General features: G+C 41.9%; 1 protein-coding gene across 3 annotated transcripts in view; it reads left to right on the forward strand.

The window, feature by feature from the left end:
- SRGAP2 (SLIT-ROBO Rho GTPase activating protein 2) overlaps positions 1-16,474 on the forward strand; it is a 254,817-nt gene that overhangs the window by 99,460 nt on the left and 138,883 nt on the right. For all 3 annotated transcript variants that reach the window (XM_012001018.1, XM_012001022.1, XM_012001028.1), the window contains exon 2: positions 3,805-3,997. In XM_012001018.1, the coding sequence (XP_011856408.1) occupies positions 3,805-3,997 (193 nt within the window). The remainder of the gene's footprint in view (positions 1-3,804; positions 3,998-16,474) is intronic.

The following is a 16,474-nucleotide window of genomic DNA, read 5'->3' on the forward strand; positions in this document are numbered from 1 at the left end:
ATTTTGTACCCCTAAGATGTAGCTGCTTCTAGAAAGTGAGAGCTTGACTTCTTCCCATGTATTTCTAGGGAAGGAACTGGCAAGGACCCTACCATCTCCATAGCTCCCAAGAACTCTCATCCAACTGTAAACCAGATGTGTACAGCCTTCTTGAGTTGGTATCGTGAAGCATGGTGTAGGTGGTATGAGTTGTGTGAGTCTTTGAATGTGCACACATGATGTGCACATGCATGATCGCCTAAGCACACAAGGGAGCTGTGAGGAGTTCCTCTGTGTTTTTATAATTGCCCCTTTCTTCTTTCTGCCCTTTTGTTTGTTAATAGGCCAGGGTTCAGAGGGGCCTCCAGTCTGGGCACATGGCCCAGGAGTGCTGGTATTCAGTGGCCCGTTGTTTCCTGCCCCTTGTGTGCATGGACGGGGACTGGGGCCAACATAGCTGCCTTCTTGGGGACCATTGTTTGTCTTTGTAGGAGCAGCAGCAGCAGCAGTGCCTAAAGCAGGACATTTTGCCCTGGATAGAACAATTGTCCTGTCTTGGAGCTGTACGCCTAAGAGTGAGAGTGGTTAGAATTTCCCTTAATACCTGTGTGGATGCTTTGAAGATGGTAACAAGGGAGCCATCTTCTTCTTTCTTCTTCCATTCTTCTTTCTTCTTCCTTTATTCTTTCTTCTTTTTCCTTCTTCCTTCTTCATTCTCTTTCTTATTTCTCCTCCTCCTCTTCCTTTCCTCCACCTCTTCTTCTTCCTTCCTCCTCCTCCTTCTTCCTCTTCTTCTTTTTAGCCAGTATTGAGGGAGGGGAGATGCTCAGTGGTGTCATATCACAAATAAACCACACTGGCAGGTGGTATCTATTAACAGAGCCTCTTTTTTTTTTTCCTGGATCAGGGGTGGGGATACTGCTTTCTCACAGTTTCTGTCCCCTGGGCTTCCTGGTAGACCTCAGGGTGCACTCACAGGACAAGAAAAGCACTTCCCTCTAAGCTGTCCTGTAGGGTAGATCTAGGAAGTGGGGAAGGGATCCAGTCTGGTTGTGGACAGATTGAAACATAGCTAGCTAATGAGTCAGTGGGCAAGTCTATACTTGTCTTAGGGGCCTGAATCAACCCTCAGCTGGAAGGTGGAAAAGGCGATGTTCCAGGAGTAAGAGTCATGGTCACTGTGATTTACCCAGAAATACTTTCAGAGACTCCAAACTGGTGTTCTATTTCTCTTGTTTTTGTTTCTCTGACCTACTATTAACCTCTTTGACAAGTCAGGCAAACCTTAATTTAGCTCCAGCTCCACTTGCGTGATCGTTGACCCTTTGGTAAACTACCTGAAGAGTCTTACTTCAGTTTTCTCCTTAGTGTAATCAGGATTATTGTGGATACCTTACAGACTACCTGTGAGAATTAAATGAGATGATATATAGAAAGGCCCATAAAATGTATTCAATAAACACATGCTCCCTTCCCTTCAGGGTTCCAGAGGGAGTACCTGTGATGCAGCATATACTGTGCTGCCCTCATTGAGGCACCTGACAAAGTCAGGCTGGATTTCCTTGCTGACTGGATGTGCTTGGGGGTTTCTTACATTAAATCACATATCTCAGAGGCCTCCTATGAAATACTTGTTCCTTGGACAGGCTAAGTCTGGAGTGGCCTACTTCTGGAACTTCATGGGACTTTGCCTCGTCCTCTCTTTTTTTGGCAGAGGGTGGGTGTCATCCAACTAACTGTTTCTTTCTATTCCCCTGGCGAGTGAGATTACTGAGGTAAATTCTTAAGTGCATTACAGGGGACTCAGAGGGACCTGACAGCCTTACTGCCCATCCATATCCCCTGTACATCTGTTACGATTCAGTACCTGGAAAGCCTTTCTACCCTAAAGAGGCCTTGGTTCTTAATGGATGAGATTTAAGTAATATTAGTAAGCATTGTGAATGCCCTCTCAATGCACAGTTTGCCCACCCAATGGCTATTACTATCAGCTTTTGACTAATATATGGAAGGGGTACAATGCCTTCAGGAATAGTCTCAACAAGGGCTGTTCCCTTTAAGAGACCCAGAAATCCCTGGCAAGAACCAGATGCCTGACATAACCTCTGCAGATCTTTACCCCCAATACCCTTGTAATCAGACTCCATAAAACACAGAACAAGAGAGCTTTGATGAGTGATGAGGTAGGCAGCTTTTCTGCACAGCCTTCTGTCTGCTTGAAACAATCCTCCGGAGCTCAGTTTCAGTTCAGGTGAGGTTACTGCAGGGCTGGTTGGCATTGGTGGTTGACAGGGAGAGAGATGAGGATGGAGAGGGTGAGAATTGCGCTTACAGATCACCTGAGATCATCTGCAAAGGACATACTGATATTTGTAAAAACAGAAACAAAAATGTAGATGGGGACAGATTATAGAGCCTCAACTACTTCAAGGCAAAGCTAAATGCACCATTTACCCACCCTCATTGCTTCATGAGCATTTCAACATCATAGTTCTCATCCCGTTTTTCTCTGATTTATCTGCAGCTCACATGAAAACTCTAGACCCCCTTTCCCCATAATGATGCATTACATAGCATAGACAGAAAGCATTGTTACAACTGTACTACTTGGGAATGAATTTGGGGCATGCATAAGGAAAGGCATAATATAGGTGATCCTTTTCTGTGGGTTTGGAGTCACTGTCACATCCTAATGCACTTGGAGCTAAGCAGGCTTGCAGAGGAAAAGGATGAAAGAAATGGCTCCATTCTGACTCAGATGGGGATTGGGACATAACTTCAGCAGGATACACACTGCAGGCCTTCTCTGAGCTGAAAATCAGTCTGGCTTTGGCAGACTGCTTCCTGTGAGTGCCAGGTCTCTTGTCAGTAACAAATGCGGTACTGCATTTGAGGCAGATCTGGTCGCATCTGTAGCTTCCTTTGCAGCAGTTCCAGAGAGAGTATTTGCTAGCTCCATACGAGGACCCTGACCAGCCAGAAATCTGCATGCTAGAGCTTAACCAGAAATATTTATAGCTATGACACTATAGAGGCACTTCAGCATCCCTGAAGATTAAGCAACAGGGATATGAGTGATATTTGTTAGTGAAAAAAAATCTCTTTCCAAGTCTTCTTAAAAAAATGATTTTCATTCTGTGATATTGGAAACTGTGAAATCTGATTGACAGTGAATGGTTTGCTTGCCCAGAAGTTCTTGTGCTTGTTTTGTTTTGATTGCTACGATTTGACCTTGGGAAATTTTCTTTCAGTCTCCATTAAAATATCCTGACCTTCATCCTACTTCATGAAGATGCTAAACAACATTTTGAAATGATGGGGAAAGTGCAAAAAGTAGGAGCATGGGCTCTAAAGTCAGTCTCTTGGGGTTTGAATCCCAGCTTCACCACTTAAAAGTTTGACTTCTTCAAGACTCAGTTTTCTCATTTTTAAAATGGGGATAAGGTAGTACCTGCCTCTTAGGATGGTTGGGGTGATAATTCATTTGGGCCCTCTGCCAGAAGACAACCCAGATTGTGGCTCTCTGCCACTAGAAACATAGTAATATAAATGGTAGATAGGAATATTATTATGTTTAATAAGCAGCTTCTCCTAAGTGATTCAGCAGATTCCTGGTTCACAATGTTCTTTAATGGTGTAAAAAGGGTTGGCATTTTTGGAGGTGCCTCACATTGTATGGACAGTTTAGACTTTAGGCTTTTTCGTTCAGGGCTTTGAATTTCCCAGGGCACGGGGAATAAGTAAATGGAAGGTGGGTGAATATTGGCATGCATGGTGGTTTGTTCAGGGCTGTCTTTCTGACTGTCTTCCTTGTTGTTGTTGTAGAGATCCGTGCTCAGCTCACAGAGCAGATGAAATGCCTGGATCAGCAGTGTGAGCTTCGGGTGCAACTGTTGCAGGACCTCCAGGACTTCTTCCGAAAGAAGGCAGAGATTGAGATGGACTACTCCCGCAACCTGGAGAAGCTGGCGGAACGCTTCCTGGCCAAGACACGCAGCACTAAGGACCAGCAATTCAAGTAGGGGCTCTGTGGCTGTTACTCTCAGACCTTGGAATGGGGTCCAGGGTGGAGCGGGGCAGGGTACACTACTTAGATCCAGTTGGATTCAGGAGCCGCTGGCTTCAGATTGGTTGAAAGCCCTCAAGGACTTCTCGTTTTTCAGATCAGGCTTGTGTGCAGTTCAACATTTCATAGAGATGAGAGTAGATGATGAACCATGCTAATAACAACAGCCAACTTGTTTATAGCTCTATTGCCAGGCATGCTACTAAGGGCTTTATGTATATGTTAGCTTGCTTAATCCCAACAACAACTCCATATGATGGTTATTGTTATTATCCCCAATTTATAGATGAAGAAACTGGGGCATAAAAAGGTTAAGGGGCTTAACTCAGGGTCTATCTTAATCTCTCTCTGTCTCTCTCTCTCACACACACACACACACACACACACACACACATCCCACACTCACACACTCACATACCCCTAGTAAATAGTAGAGCTGGAATTCAAATGCAGGCAGTGTGGCTCCAGGGTCTATGTTTTTAACCATTTCACCAAACTGTCTTTAATTAGGAGAAATAAATGATGTTGAGGCCATTATATCCAAATCCCTGTCCAGGCAGTTGCTAAGGTCTATTTCTTCTACATGTACTTTATTTTATACAGCTGGCCCCTTCACTTGGTTCCCACTGCCATTGCCCTAGTTTAGATCATCATCTTTTTTTGTCTGAATGATTGCAGTATTTACTATATCTTCTATAGCAGATTTTCAACCCTGGCTGCACATTAGAATTCCCTGGAGAACTTTAAAAAAAATACAGAAATCTGGGCCCCACTCCAGACCAATTAAATGAGAATCTCTGGGAGTGGGGCCTGGGTAACAGGGTGGTGTAAAAGCTTCCCAGGTGATTCTAATGAACAGCCAGCATTGAGGATCACAGTCCGCAGCAGGGGTATCCAATCTTTTGGTCTCCCTGGGCCACATTGGAAGAAGAAGAATTGTCCTGGGCCACCCATAAAATACACTAACACAATAGCTGATGAGCTTTAAAAAAAATTGCAAAAAAAACCTTGCAATATTTTTACAAAGTTTACAAATGTGTGTTGGGCTGCATTCAAAGCCGTCCTGGCCCCCATGCAGCCCACAGGCCGTGGGTTGGACAAGCTTGGTCTACAGCTTCTCCCCATTCCAATCTGCTTGCTCCATTGTGATCACAGTTAATCTTCCTGGAACACACTGGTAATCAGAGAGTTTCTTTCTGCAAAACTTTCAGTGTCTCTCCATTGTCTATGTTCTTTTTATTATGATTTTTATTATTTTTAGAGATAAGGTCTTGCTCTGTCACCCAGGCTGAAGAATAATAGTGTGATCTTGACTGACTGCAGCCTCAGACTCTTGGGCTCTAGTGATCCTCCTGCCTCAGCCTCCCTCTTGAGCAGCTGGGATTGCAGGTGTGCACCATCATACCCAGCTATTTTTATTTTATTTTAATTTTTGTAGAGACAGTGTTTCGCTGTGTTGCCCAGTTTGGTCTCAAACTCCTGGTCTTAAGTGATCCTCCCACCTCATCCTTCCAAAGTGCTGGAATTACAGGTGTGAGCCACCACACCCAGCCCATCTATGTTTTTGATGTTCAAATTGTAGTTTCCCAGTGTCAGCATCATCTGTACTGTTAGAAATGCAGAATCTCAGGTCCTATTCCAGTCCTACTATAACATGATCCCACAACATAGCATGTGATTTGTGTGCACATTGGCATTTGGGAAATGCTGTTCTGTTCACAAAGGTGCATGCTTTTTGGCTTGGTCTTTAAGCCCCTCTACATCTGGCTTCAAACAGCTTTCCAACCTTATTTCTTGTTTCTGTTCCACTATACCTGAGCCAAACAGAACATTCACTCCAGTGGGTCACTGGCATCCTGTTATTTGAGCTTATGTGGTCAGTCTTTCCATGTTTGCATGTCTAAGCCATGCCCATGTCTTAAGAACCATCTCAGGTTCTCCCTGTTCCAGGAAACTTTCCTGATTGTCCCAGAAGAAAGAAAGTTCTCCATCTTCTGAATTCTTACAACGTTTTATTTGCTCTTCTCTTAGGGCATTCAGCACTATCTGCCTTCTGTTATCTTCCCTTAGCGGACTGTATAAGTTTGTTTGATCTTCTGGAGTCCCACAGGGCCTAGTATAATATGTGGTGTATAGTAGATGCTCACTAAATATTGTGGAATAAATAAATGAATGAATGAATTTAAGAATTAGTGCCAAGTGTACCTTATTTTCCCCATTTTCTATTTTTATTTATTGCCTTAATAATACAGGACACAAATTATCCTTTAAAAGCCAGCTCTGTGCAATGAAAATGGGGTTAAGGTTGAGGAGAACATGACATCTGAAAATAAGCCAGAATAAGAATTTCCTCCAGATGTTTTTTTTTCCTCGGAGTTTATCTTTCCCAAGTCTCATTCTCTTTATGATAAGAGAATCATCTGATAATAAAATGTTATTTTAGTATGTGATAAATGAAGACTTAGGGGAGGAATCATTTGCTTTAGAAAGTGATTCAAAGTTGGATTTATTCTGTTGGTAATCTCATCCTAAATTTAAAATAGCATTTGATTTTTAGTACTATATCATATTCTCAGCTTATGGACTTATTTGTTACAAATTAAAGTTCAGATGTGTTAATCTCCAAGCCATCTGAATTGCTCTGATTAAGATCACATACTAGGAATAGGGTGATTTCTCCAAGTCTAGAATAGTTGATTTTCTGTTAAAGATGGTACTTGGCATCATTTTTTCTCAAATAACCAGCGAGTATTTATTGATTGACCAGTTCTGTGCTTATACAAGGCATTGGAAAATACAAGAGAGGTTGAGAGAGTTATTATGTGATTGGAGATAAGATTTTGAATGCAAGAAGCAATTAGACCATATAAAGCAGTAATGATCTCATTAAGACATCATTGGTGTTACATACAACATAGATCTGATGAGAGGTCAGAGATGGATAAAGGTTCTGGAATAGTCAGGAAAGTTATCATGAAGCAGGTGGGACCTAGGCTTGAGAGGTAGATTTGTGTGGTAGAGGAGAGAACAGCAGGTGCAGGTAAGAGGAAGCAGGAATATTTGGTGATAAGGGGGTGTAGGGGCTAGTGTGGGATCCAGCTTTATTAAAGGGAAGGTTCATAACACATTCATCTAACTGATTTCCATTGCACATTCCTTGAACTCATTTGTGCCTTGGAGTGTAGCAGGGAACAAACTGCCTCTTCCATATAGCACTTAGATGAAGAAATGGGCATTTAACAAATCACACAATTAGATATATAATTTAAAGTTGGGGTAAATGTTGTGGGAGGAAAGTATTTAATACAAGGTGGTACAAGAACCTGGAAGAGGGTGACTGTTACACTTCATAGCTGGTTTACTCCGATAGCTTCCTGCCTGATCGTATCCTGAGTAACAATCAATCTACTTATTTAACAAATTTCTTTTAAATACCTACGAGTACTGTGCTCTCTGTTGATTCCTATAGGAACTAACATAAGCTTAGGAGTTCCTGGTTAAGTAGAGCATGGTGACTTATGTCTGTAACCCCAGCACTTTAGAGGGTAAGGTGGGAAGATCTCCTGAGGCCAGGAGTTGGAGACCAGCCTGGGCAACATAGCAAGACCCCATCTCTACAAAAAATAAAAAATTAGCTCAGCATAGTGATGCACTTCTCGGGAGGTGGGAAGATCGCTTCACCGCAGGAATTGGAGGCTACAGTGAGCTATGATTGCACCACTGCACTCCAGCCTGGGTGACAGAGTGAGACCCTGTGTCTCAAAAAAAAAAAAAAAAAATCTCTGGTTAACAGGGAAAAGAGCTACGTAAGTAGTATAATATGAAAAGAACTTTAGTAGAGATATGAGAACACAGATATTTTCAAGAGCAGTAGAAAATAAGTTAAATAAGTAGAGTAGACCCCAAGTGATAGCTCTTTGATAGTAAGCAGAGAAGTTCAGATTGGGTGTGGCAGCATTTTAGTGGGTTCTCTGGGTTCTTAGGTGGGGAGAGAGACATGAGGAAAAGAGAAGGCCAGGATGAAGGTTTCAGGGTAATCTACACAAAAAGTAAGAGAAAAAAAATGGAGGGAGTGGAAAGGAAGTAGGAATATATTGAGAAGGTATTCAAGAAACTAAATAGGACTGGATAACTGACTGGATAAAGCATAGAACCATAATGGTCAGGGGTGACCCAGTGTCTCTACCCTGGTGACCTAGACGAATTGTGGCATCCATGATAGAAGTGGGGGTGTTGAGGGAAGATCTGTTTTGAATGGTGATCCTACTTTGAACATTTTGGGTTTCGAGCAGTATGAGGCCATCAGGTATGCAGGTGGAGGTGGCATACTGCTGAGGTAAGAGGTTATGACTGGGGATAGCTAGCAGAATCTTCAGGGTAAAAGTGATTGTGGAAGAGATGAAAGTATATGAATTCAGGGAAGAGAAAGAGGAGAACAAAGAGCTAAATCCAGGACCCCAGGCTTCGAGAATAAAAGTTACGCATTGGTAGTAAAAGTTACTATGAGGAGAAGCAAAAGCTACTTGTAGAGAGAGAGAGAGAATAGTTTTGTTTTTTAAGGCAAAGGATAGAAGGTAAGGTGGAAAAGTGGTGTCTGATGGAAGTAGAAGTGTTTCAAGTAGAAGATCTGTAAGAGCAATTTCTTATTGATATTCTCTCATATATAAGGTACTGTGAGAGATGCAAAGATGACTAAAATGAGCCCCAAACCCAAAAGCTTTCAATTTCTTTGAGTGAAACATATGAAATTGCTGGGGTTTTTTGTAAGGCAAAATGGCAATTTCATATGATACAGCCTGGTAGAAGAGGAGATAGAACATAGTACAAATGCATTGAATACAGGCAAGATGGTGAGAAACTCAATAAGAGAGGCTCAGGCAACATCCTACTTTCATGCATAATTTATTCCTAAAAGTGTATACAGAAGTCAAATGGTTGAATGTCTAACTACAGTTGTATGTGGGGTAGGTAAGTTCTATTATTATAAATAAGTGTATATGTGAAATTCCAAATTATACCTCATCTGATATATTTTTATCATTGTATGCCTTGTCTTTAGTTCTATTTGTTTGTTTTCCATGATTAAACTCATGGCCTGCCTGCTCAAGTTCAGTGAATACCTAAAGAGTCCTCGTAGCTGATGAGTTCTGCCCTTATCTTAGTAATACAATGATGAGACCTCTACTTCGCAATACAGCATTAGTAACAGCACTTTCATTTTTCCATTTCCACTCATTTTTGTGTTGCAAAAGATAACCAAGTGTTCAGATGTGTGCATACCCAAGCATTGCTATGCAGAGACAACCATCCCGCTGAAACAGACTTGGTACCTGGCAGTCAGTATCACTAAGACAAGCTTGAAACATGTGCTGGCAACTGAAAATTTGACATTTAGGCATAGGAAAGGCATCTTAGGCATATCTGATTTGGTAAAGATATAAATTTGACTGATGTAATAGACCCCAAGTAATAACGGCATACACAAGATAGAGGTTGATTTCTCTCTGATGTCATAGTCTAGGTGTTAGCCATCCAGGGCTGTCAGCTTCTTATTCCATCCCGAGAGTGTTGCCGTTTTCTGTATGACTCAAGATGGCTCACTGCCACCATGGTCTCATTTCAGCCAGCAGGAAGAGGCAAGTGGACAAGGGGCAGTTATGGCCTTATTTTTCAAAGGTGCAGTCTGGAAGTGGCACACACATCTCTTCAACTCGTATCTGACTGGCCATAACTTAGTCACATGGTTATGCTGAACTGCAAGGGAGGCTGGGAAGTATAGTTATTGTTCTGGGTGACTATAAAGTAGAGTTTCTATTAACATTGAAGAAGGAGAAATATTGGGGGGCAATCAGCAGCATTTGCCATATTGTCCATGTGTGGTGTATGAAAGGACAAGTGTAGGAAAGACCATGGCCACCCATCCATACAGAGTGTCACAGGTGCACAAAGAAGAGATATTTCTTCCGATTGGGGGACTGGAGAGGGCTTTAGGGATGTCAAGTTCAATGGAAGGGAGATGAAAAAATTAAAGTGCCAATGCTAGGTATTGATCCTTTAAGCTTAATACAGTTGAGATAATGGAGAAGTTGTAGAAAGAAGGTAAAAAGATGGGAAAGGAAGCATTTTAGATAGAGAGCGCAGTGTTAGAAAAGGCTAACAGAAGTGAGAACAAAGGCTGGTGAATAACTCATCTGTTTTGCTGAAGAACAGGAATTATAAATATGATAGTGAAATAAACCTAGAAAAGATAGGGGCCAGAAGATTAAAAAGGTCTATGAATGCCAGGTGACAGGATTTGGGCTTTATTCTGTAAGCATGGGGGACCACTGATAGTTTTTGAGCAAGGAATATAATTATGGCTGTGCTTTCACAGGGTAACTATGGCAACGATGCATATGATCAATTGGAGCAGAGAGACTGGAAGGAGGAGGACCTGTTAAGAAAGGAGTCCAGTGGTGAGGTTAATGTGGGCTGAAACTGAGGTCATACCCTTGGTAATAGACAAGATGGGGCCAAGTGTGAGGGCAAGAATCAATGGAAGTCGAAGAAGCTGGGACAGAGAAAGTGCTCTTGGTTTCCTGGGTCTCTGGAGTGACAATAGTACTGTATTTTCATTCAGTCGGTGAATTGTAGCCTTGATTTTGCTGACTCTAGGACTGGTCCCAGAATAGTTCATTCTCTGCCCAGAACATCTCAGCGGGCACTCATCACCTCCCCCGGAGCTGTAGCAGCTGTTGGGCTAGCAATGCCATGAATTTGTCTTCCTGTACTGCCAGGAGAGCAGCTGCCAGCAGCAACTCTGGACAGACCCATCTCAGGGACGTGGAAACTATTCAACTTGGGATGCAGCAGGTTGGCCAGGGCTGAATTCGGTCCACATGGATTCATCCCACCTTTTTCCAGGCCACTTTCTTACCCTGGCTAGGTTTCAACCACTCATACTGGGTTAGGTTGGGTATTTTCTTACAGTTCTAAGTGACTGCATTTAGGGTTGGACACTGCTGAACTGCTTTCTTCGTCTTTTGGACACCTCTTCCCCTGGAAGCCATTACCCTGTCACCCTTTGGCTTTGCTTCCTACTCTGCTCTGCTCCTGCTCACCTTTTGTCCTCTCCCACATTGTGCTCAGTGCAGACATCCTCATTAAAGCCTGCACAGTTCTGACTCCATTGCAGGCTAACCCTCTGATTCTATCTCTCTCCTTCTTTCCCCTTCCCCCAGAGAATGAGAGATGCCGCAGATAGAACTGTAGTGATTATTTGACCCTACCTTATTCTGCTTTGTTTAAGACAGGTAACATGGCTTCCCCCATCCCTGTGAATTGTGGGAAGACCCTGCTAATAATGTCTGAAATTCTGTCAGCCTGGTTTGATTAAGAGCAGTGATAAAGTATTATGTGAGGGTAGGAAGCCTTTCTAGGGAAGATGTTCTTGCATTTTCTTTGGCTCCTTGAAGAGCATAAATGTATTCCTATTTGTTGCTGAGCCTTTGATTGTCTCTTTTAAGTGGAATCTGTGTTAATATTTCCCAGCAGGACTCTAACTGATAATGCATTGACTATTTTTTTTGTTTGTTTGTTTTTTTTTTTTAAATAGACTTGCTGTAAATTACCTTTCAGTCATAGCTCACTTGGTTTTGATCTCCTGCTTTTAATAACTCAGGGTTTTAGGTAGCTTTTTTTTTCTGTTGAAGTTTTAGAGCAATACTTCTACATTGCTATCCTGCTGTGTTCCTTGCAGAGACCTTCTGCTATTTTATAACCCACTGTCACTATCTTTTCAGTGTTTCTCCTAGCTTCTTTTTCTCCTCAACACATATTTGTTGACGATTTTAGAGATTTTGTTCTAAACTCTTAGAGGACAGAGATCCAAAGAAATCAAAGGAGTAGTTCTTTCCCATATGAATTTATAATCTAGTCAGGGAGAAATTAAATTCAAATGCAAGAATACAAATCTTTAACATAAGGCTATAGGTAGTAAGTACTAAGTATATACTGCAGAAGAGATGAGGCTCAGTTGATGTAGTCAGGAAACTTCAGTAAGGAAATGAGATTTGAACAAAACTTTAAAGAAAATGCTCTTGAGAGGGAGGGGAATATAGTCTAGGAAAAAGGAGCACAGCTAGAGGACAGAATAAAGCAATTTTGAGGTACAGTGAGTAAATTGGTTTAGCTGGGAGTATAAGTGGATATGGAAGAAATGGACAAAGTGAGATAGGTTTGTATTGTGGAGGGGCTTGACTCTTGATTAGAGATTTGGCTCTATGCAACAGACACTGGAAATCACTGATGGTTTAAATAGGTATGAACTCTGATTGAGGAAGATTAACCTAGTGGTAGTTTGCTAAATGACAAGAAACATGAGACCAAGGAAACCAGTTGCTGCAGTAGATCATAAGGATCTAAATTAGGTTGGGATGGTAGGAATGAAAAGATGAGGAATTTATCCTTCTGTCCATTTAGCAAATATATATCTTCTTACCATGTGCCAGACACATGCCAGATACCCACCCCTGTACTCCTAGAGCTTACAGTCTAGAGACAGATGGAAAGCACCTGGTGCAGAAAGAATCTGCAGGAATTGCTGACTAATGGGATTCAGGTTTCAAGTGAACTTGGAAGCCACAAAAGAAAGAGGTCTGTAAAGTGTCTTTTTGACTTGGGTGATTGATAAATTAATGGTATCTTTAAAAGAAATATAGAGGGGCTTTTTAAGGGGTTTCTGTTGTTGTTGTTTGATTTTTTTTTTTTTTGAGACAGAGTTTCACTCTTGTTGCCCAGGCTGGAGTGCAATGGCACGATCTCGGCTCACCGCAACCTCTGCCTCCCAGGTTCAAGCTATTCTCCTGCCTCAGCCTCCCGAGTAACTGGGATTACAGGCCTGCACTACCACGCCAGGCTAATTTTGTATTTTTAGTAGAGACAGGGCTTCTCCATGTTGGTCAGGTTGGTCTTGAACTCCTGACCTCAGGTGATTTGCCCACCTTGGCCTCCCAAAGTTCTGGGATTACAGGCATAAGCCACTGTACCCAGCTGAAATCTAGAAGTTTTTTAACAGAAGTTAGGAGAAGGAATTGTTTTTGAAGGGGTAAAATATGAGAAATTTGGGTTTTAGATTTTAAGTTTAAGGTGTTGGAAGAGTATTGAAGCTGAAATTTCTAGTAGTTGACAAAATGAATGGCTATATGCAGGGCTAAAGAGATTTTTTGGCTGTTGGTAGAGATTTGCACATGTGCACAGAGAGGGGATGGTTGAAACTGTGGAAATATTTGTGATTTCCAATAGTAAGCGTTTAGAACAAAGGGGAAGCTTCCTTTGTATCATCTGTGATACTTAGATTACAGAGAGTATAAAGGAATTTAAATGATGTATTTATTTGTATATCATTCAGTATACATTTTGGGAACCTAATTATGTATCAGCAATTGGGCTTGGTACTGGAGATAGAGAAGAACAAGACAATCTCCTATGTTCACTAATATTAAATTAGCAAAATATCAAGGAGGTAGACATAGAAAGTAAACTTTCTTGTTTGGCTGGTTATCAGTTGTGTCACCATTGGAAGGGATATGAGGGAGCAGGGCCTAGGTATCTCAAGAATTTGGTAGGCATTCAACCTGTAGTACTCCTTTCAGTGGGAGGTTAGTTACACAATTAATTAAAGAAAAAGTATTGTAGAGTCTGTGTTCTTGGCCTCAGGCCCAGTATTTGAATGTGCGCCGTCTCTGTAGTTACATCACTACTGCGGATGGGTTCCTTCTCTGGAGTTGAGTTCAAAGTCATTCACCAGTCTCACAGGATAGCATTGGGTTGAAAAGCAGAGTCAGTTGGCCATGGAAAATGTTATAGTTGTGGTTGCAGATCAGAAAAGGGTGGAAGACCAGAAAGTTCCTCATTGACTTATGGAGTGACCTCGAGAAAGAAAGGACCAGGAAACATGAATCTCCTGGGAGGGAGAACCCCTGACTTCCTGGGACCAGTGTGTCACTCACTCATTTTGGACATATTTGGGAGCTGTTTGTTCCCTCAGGAAAGATTTTGCCCAGATGTAGCATCTGGTGTTGCAAGGGTTGGCTTCCCTTCTCCATGGCTCAAGATGCCTTTCTTCAGAAATTAACAGAAGGTTCTTTGGTGTGTTTTGCATGGGCTCAGTTCATGTAGAACCTTAGATCATGGTTGAGTCCTTTTTGGAGGAAGAATTGGGAGGACTTCTCACACATGGGTAAAGCAGGATGGAAGAGACACAAGAAGGCCACTTGGGAATCAGCAAGACAGGGTGATCCAGTCTTTGGAAGAGAGAAGGAATTCAGTTAAAAGTTATTTGGGAAGCTTTGTGACTTAGTGGGAAAAACCAGAGCTTTTAGCCAGAAAAACTTGGGTCTGAATCTTGTCTCTTCTACTCCTAGCTGGTAACCTTAAGCAAGGCACTTTACCCCTGTTAGCCTCAGTTTCTTACCTGTGAAATGTTGACAGTAATACTTACCTTGAAGGGTTCTTCTAAGGATATATGTAATGTATATACAGCACTAGCTATTGTCTGTGACTTAATGGATGCTTAATAAATGGTAGCTGATATAATTATCAGGAAGAGTCAACCCTGATAGTTAAGATCAGCCACAGGAAGAGTCAGCCCTGATAGTTAAGATCACAAGTTCTGGGAACCAGATTTCCTGGGTTCACAATCCTGGATTTCCCCCACTTACTTGCTGTGTGATTTTAGATGAAAGTTTTTAATCACCTCAGTATCTTCATTTGCAAAATGAAGGTAATATTCATACCTACCTTATGGAGTTGTTATGCTGGTTAAGTGAATTAATATGTGAAATACTTAGGACAGAGCTTGGCACATAGTAAATGTAAATAGTAGCAACAATTATCCCTGTCCTCAGGATTTGGGCCTGAGCACAGCTATACTGGGTAAAACACTGGTATATTAGATGCACTAGTCATTCCCTGTGCACAGTTAAGTATTCCTAAGCCTGGCTGGGTAATATGTCAAGTTTCCATTTTCTTCAGACCCCTGTGGGCCCTCATGAATGACAAATTTATCCCCCACCCTGATTTTTATGGTATAGCTACATTGGGCAGGACATAAGCAATTATGTGACTCTATGTAATTGCATGGTCAGTCCCTATAAAAACTCAGCAATTGTATGTTTTGTTCTGTAAGGTGTCATATAGTTCAGCCTTGGTGAGTTACTTATGGATCCACCATTCCATACTTCACATTCATGAAGAGTAAGACATTTGTCATACAGCCACTCTCTGATTTTCTTGTCCTCTTGGAGTTAATAGTTAGCCCTGTTGCCAAATTGCTGAGTTTCTATAAAGATATACCGTTCAGGCCCACAGGTCCCAATTTTGACTTGGGCAAATAAAAGAAGGCCAGTCCTATTCAGCCTCCTGCAGTATCTACCATCGAGGCCAGCAGGCCAGTGCAGTACACACCTTAGTCATGAACATAATAATATGTGGTTTACTGGGTTGTTTGTCTCATGAGGCCAAACAGAAGCTCCCAAGCTTCTGCATAAATGGCTTTATATCTTCCTTTTAGGGTAGGGAATGATAAGAGGGCAGGTCAGAAGCAAAATATGCTTTTATGAGCGATTGGGAGGATGTTGGAGACTCCTGAGAGTTTCCTGTGTCTCCTAGGATCTGCCACTGGAATGTCAGCAGGCCATACCTCAGTCTTTCAGCTCCATGGAGCAAAGACAGTAGTGATCACGTTCCTTGACAACAGTGCTAGTGTGCGGGGAGCTTTTAGTTTTCCTTTTCTCTGCTCCTGTAAGCCCCATAATAATTCTGTAGCAGACACAGGAAGCAATGTGTCTAACAACTACTAGGCAGTGTGTTCTTGGGATTTTTAATTCTCAGGAATTTGCAGCCAATTAAATGAATTTACTTTGATCCAGTTCTCTTTTCAAGGCAAGAGCTGTGTCATCTTATTGGGAGCTGACTGTGTTAAGTGGGAGGGTTTACAAGATAAGAAGAAAAGACAGTCTCTGCTATACATGCTTTTATAATTGAAATGGGGAAAATCGGGCAGGCTGAGAGAGACTAATAAGAACACATGTGCACAGGAATTTAAAAATAGCACCCCATTTAAAGCAGGTTCCAGTAGTCACCAGGAAGAGAAGAAAGGTGCAGTACTCAGGAGGGAAATGTACTTGGTTCAGTCAGGGAAAGGTAAAAGACAGTATAGTTATGTTCTCAATTAGATTTGTTCCCTAGTTAATTGAAGTAAGGACTTTAATATCTAATTCCTGCGCTGCACAGAAGTATCACATGGTGAAGAGAAACAGCGTGACATGGGAAGGACTCATTGTTAATGAAAGATTTAGAGAGAATGAGAAAAATGTAGGGTTTGGGTTTTTCAGAGTTGAAATAGGTCCATCTTTTCTGCTGGCGCCTCCTCTTATGCATCCCCACTGT

Source organism: Mandrillus leucophaeus, unplaced genomic scaffold (assembly GCF_000951045.1).
Source record: "Mandrillus leucophaeus isolate KB7577 unplaced genomic scaffold, Mleu.le_1.0 Scaffold1174, whole genome shotgun sequence".
Classification (NCBI taxonomy): domain Eukaryota; kingdom Metazoa; phylum Chordata; class Mammalia; order Primates; family Cercopithecidae; genus Mandrillus; species Mandrillus leucophaeus.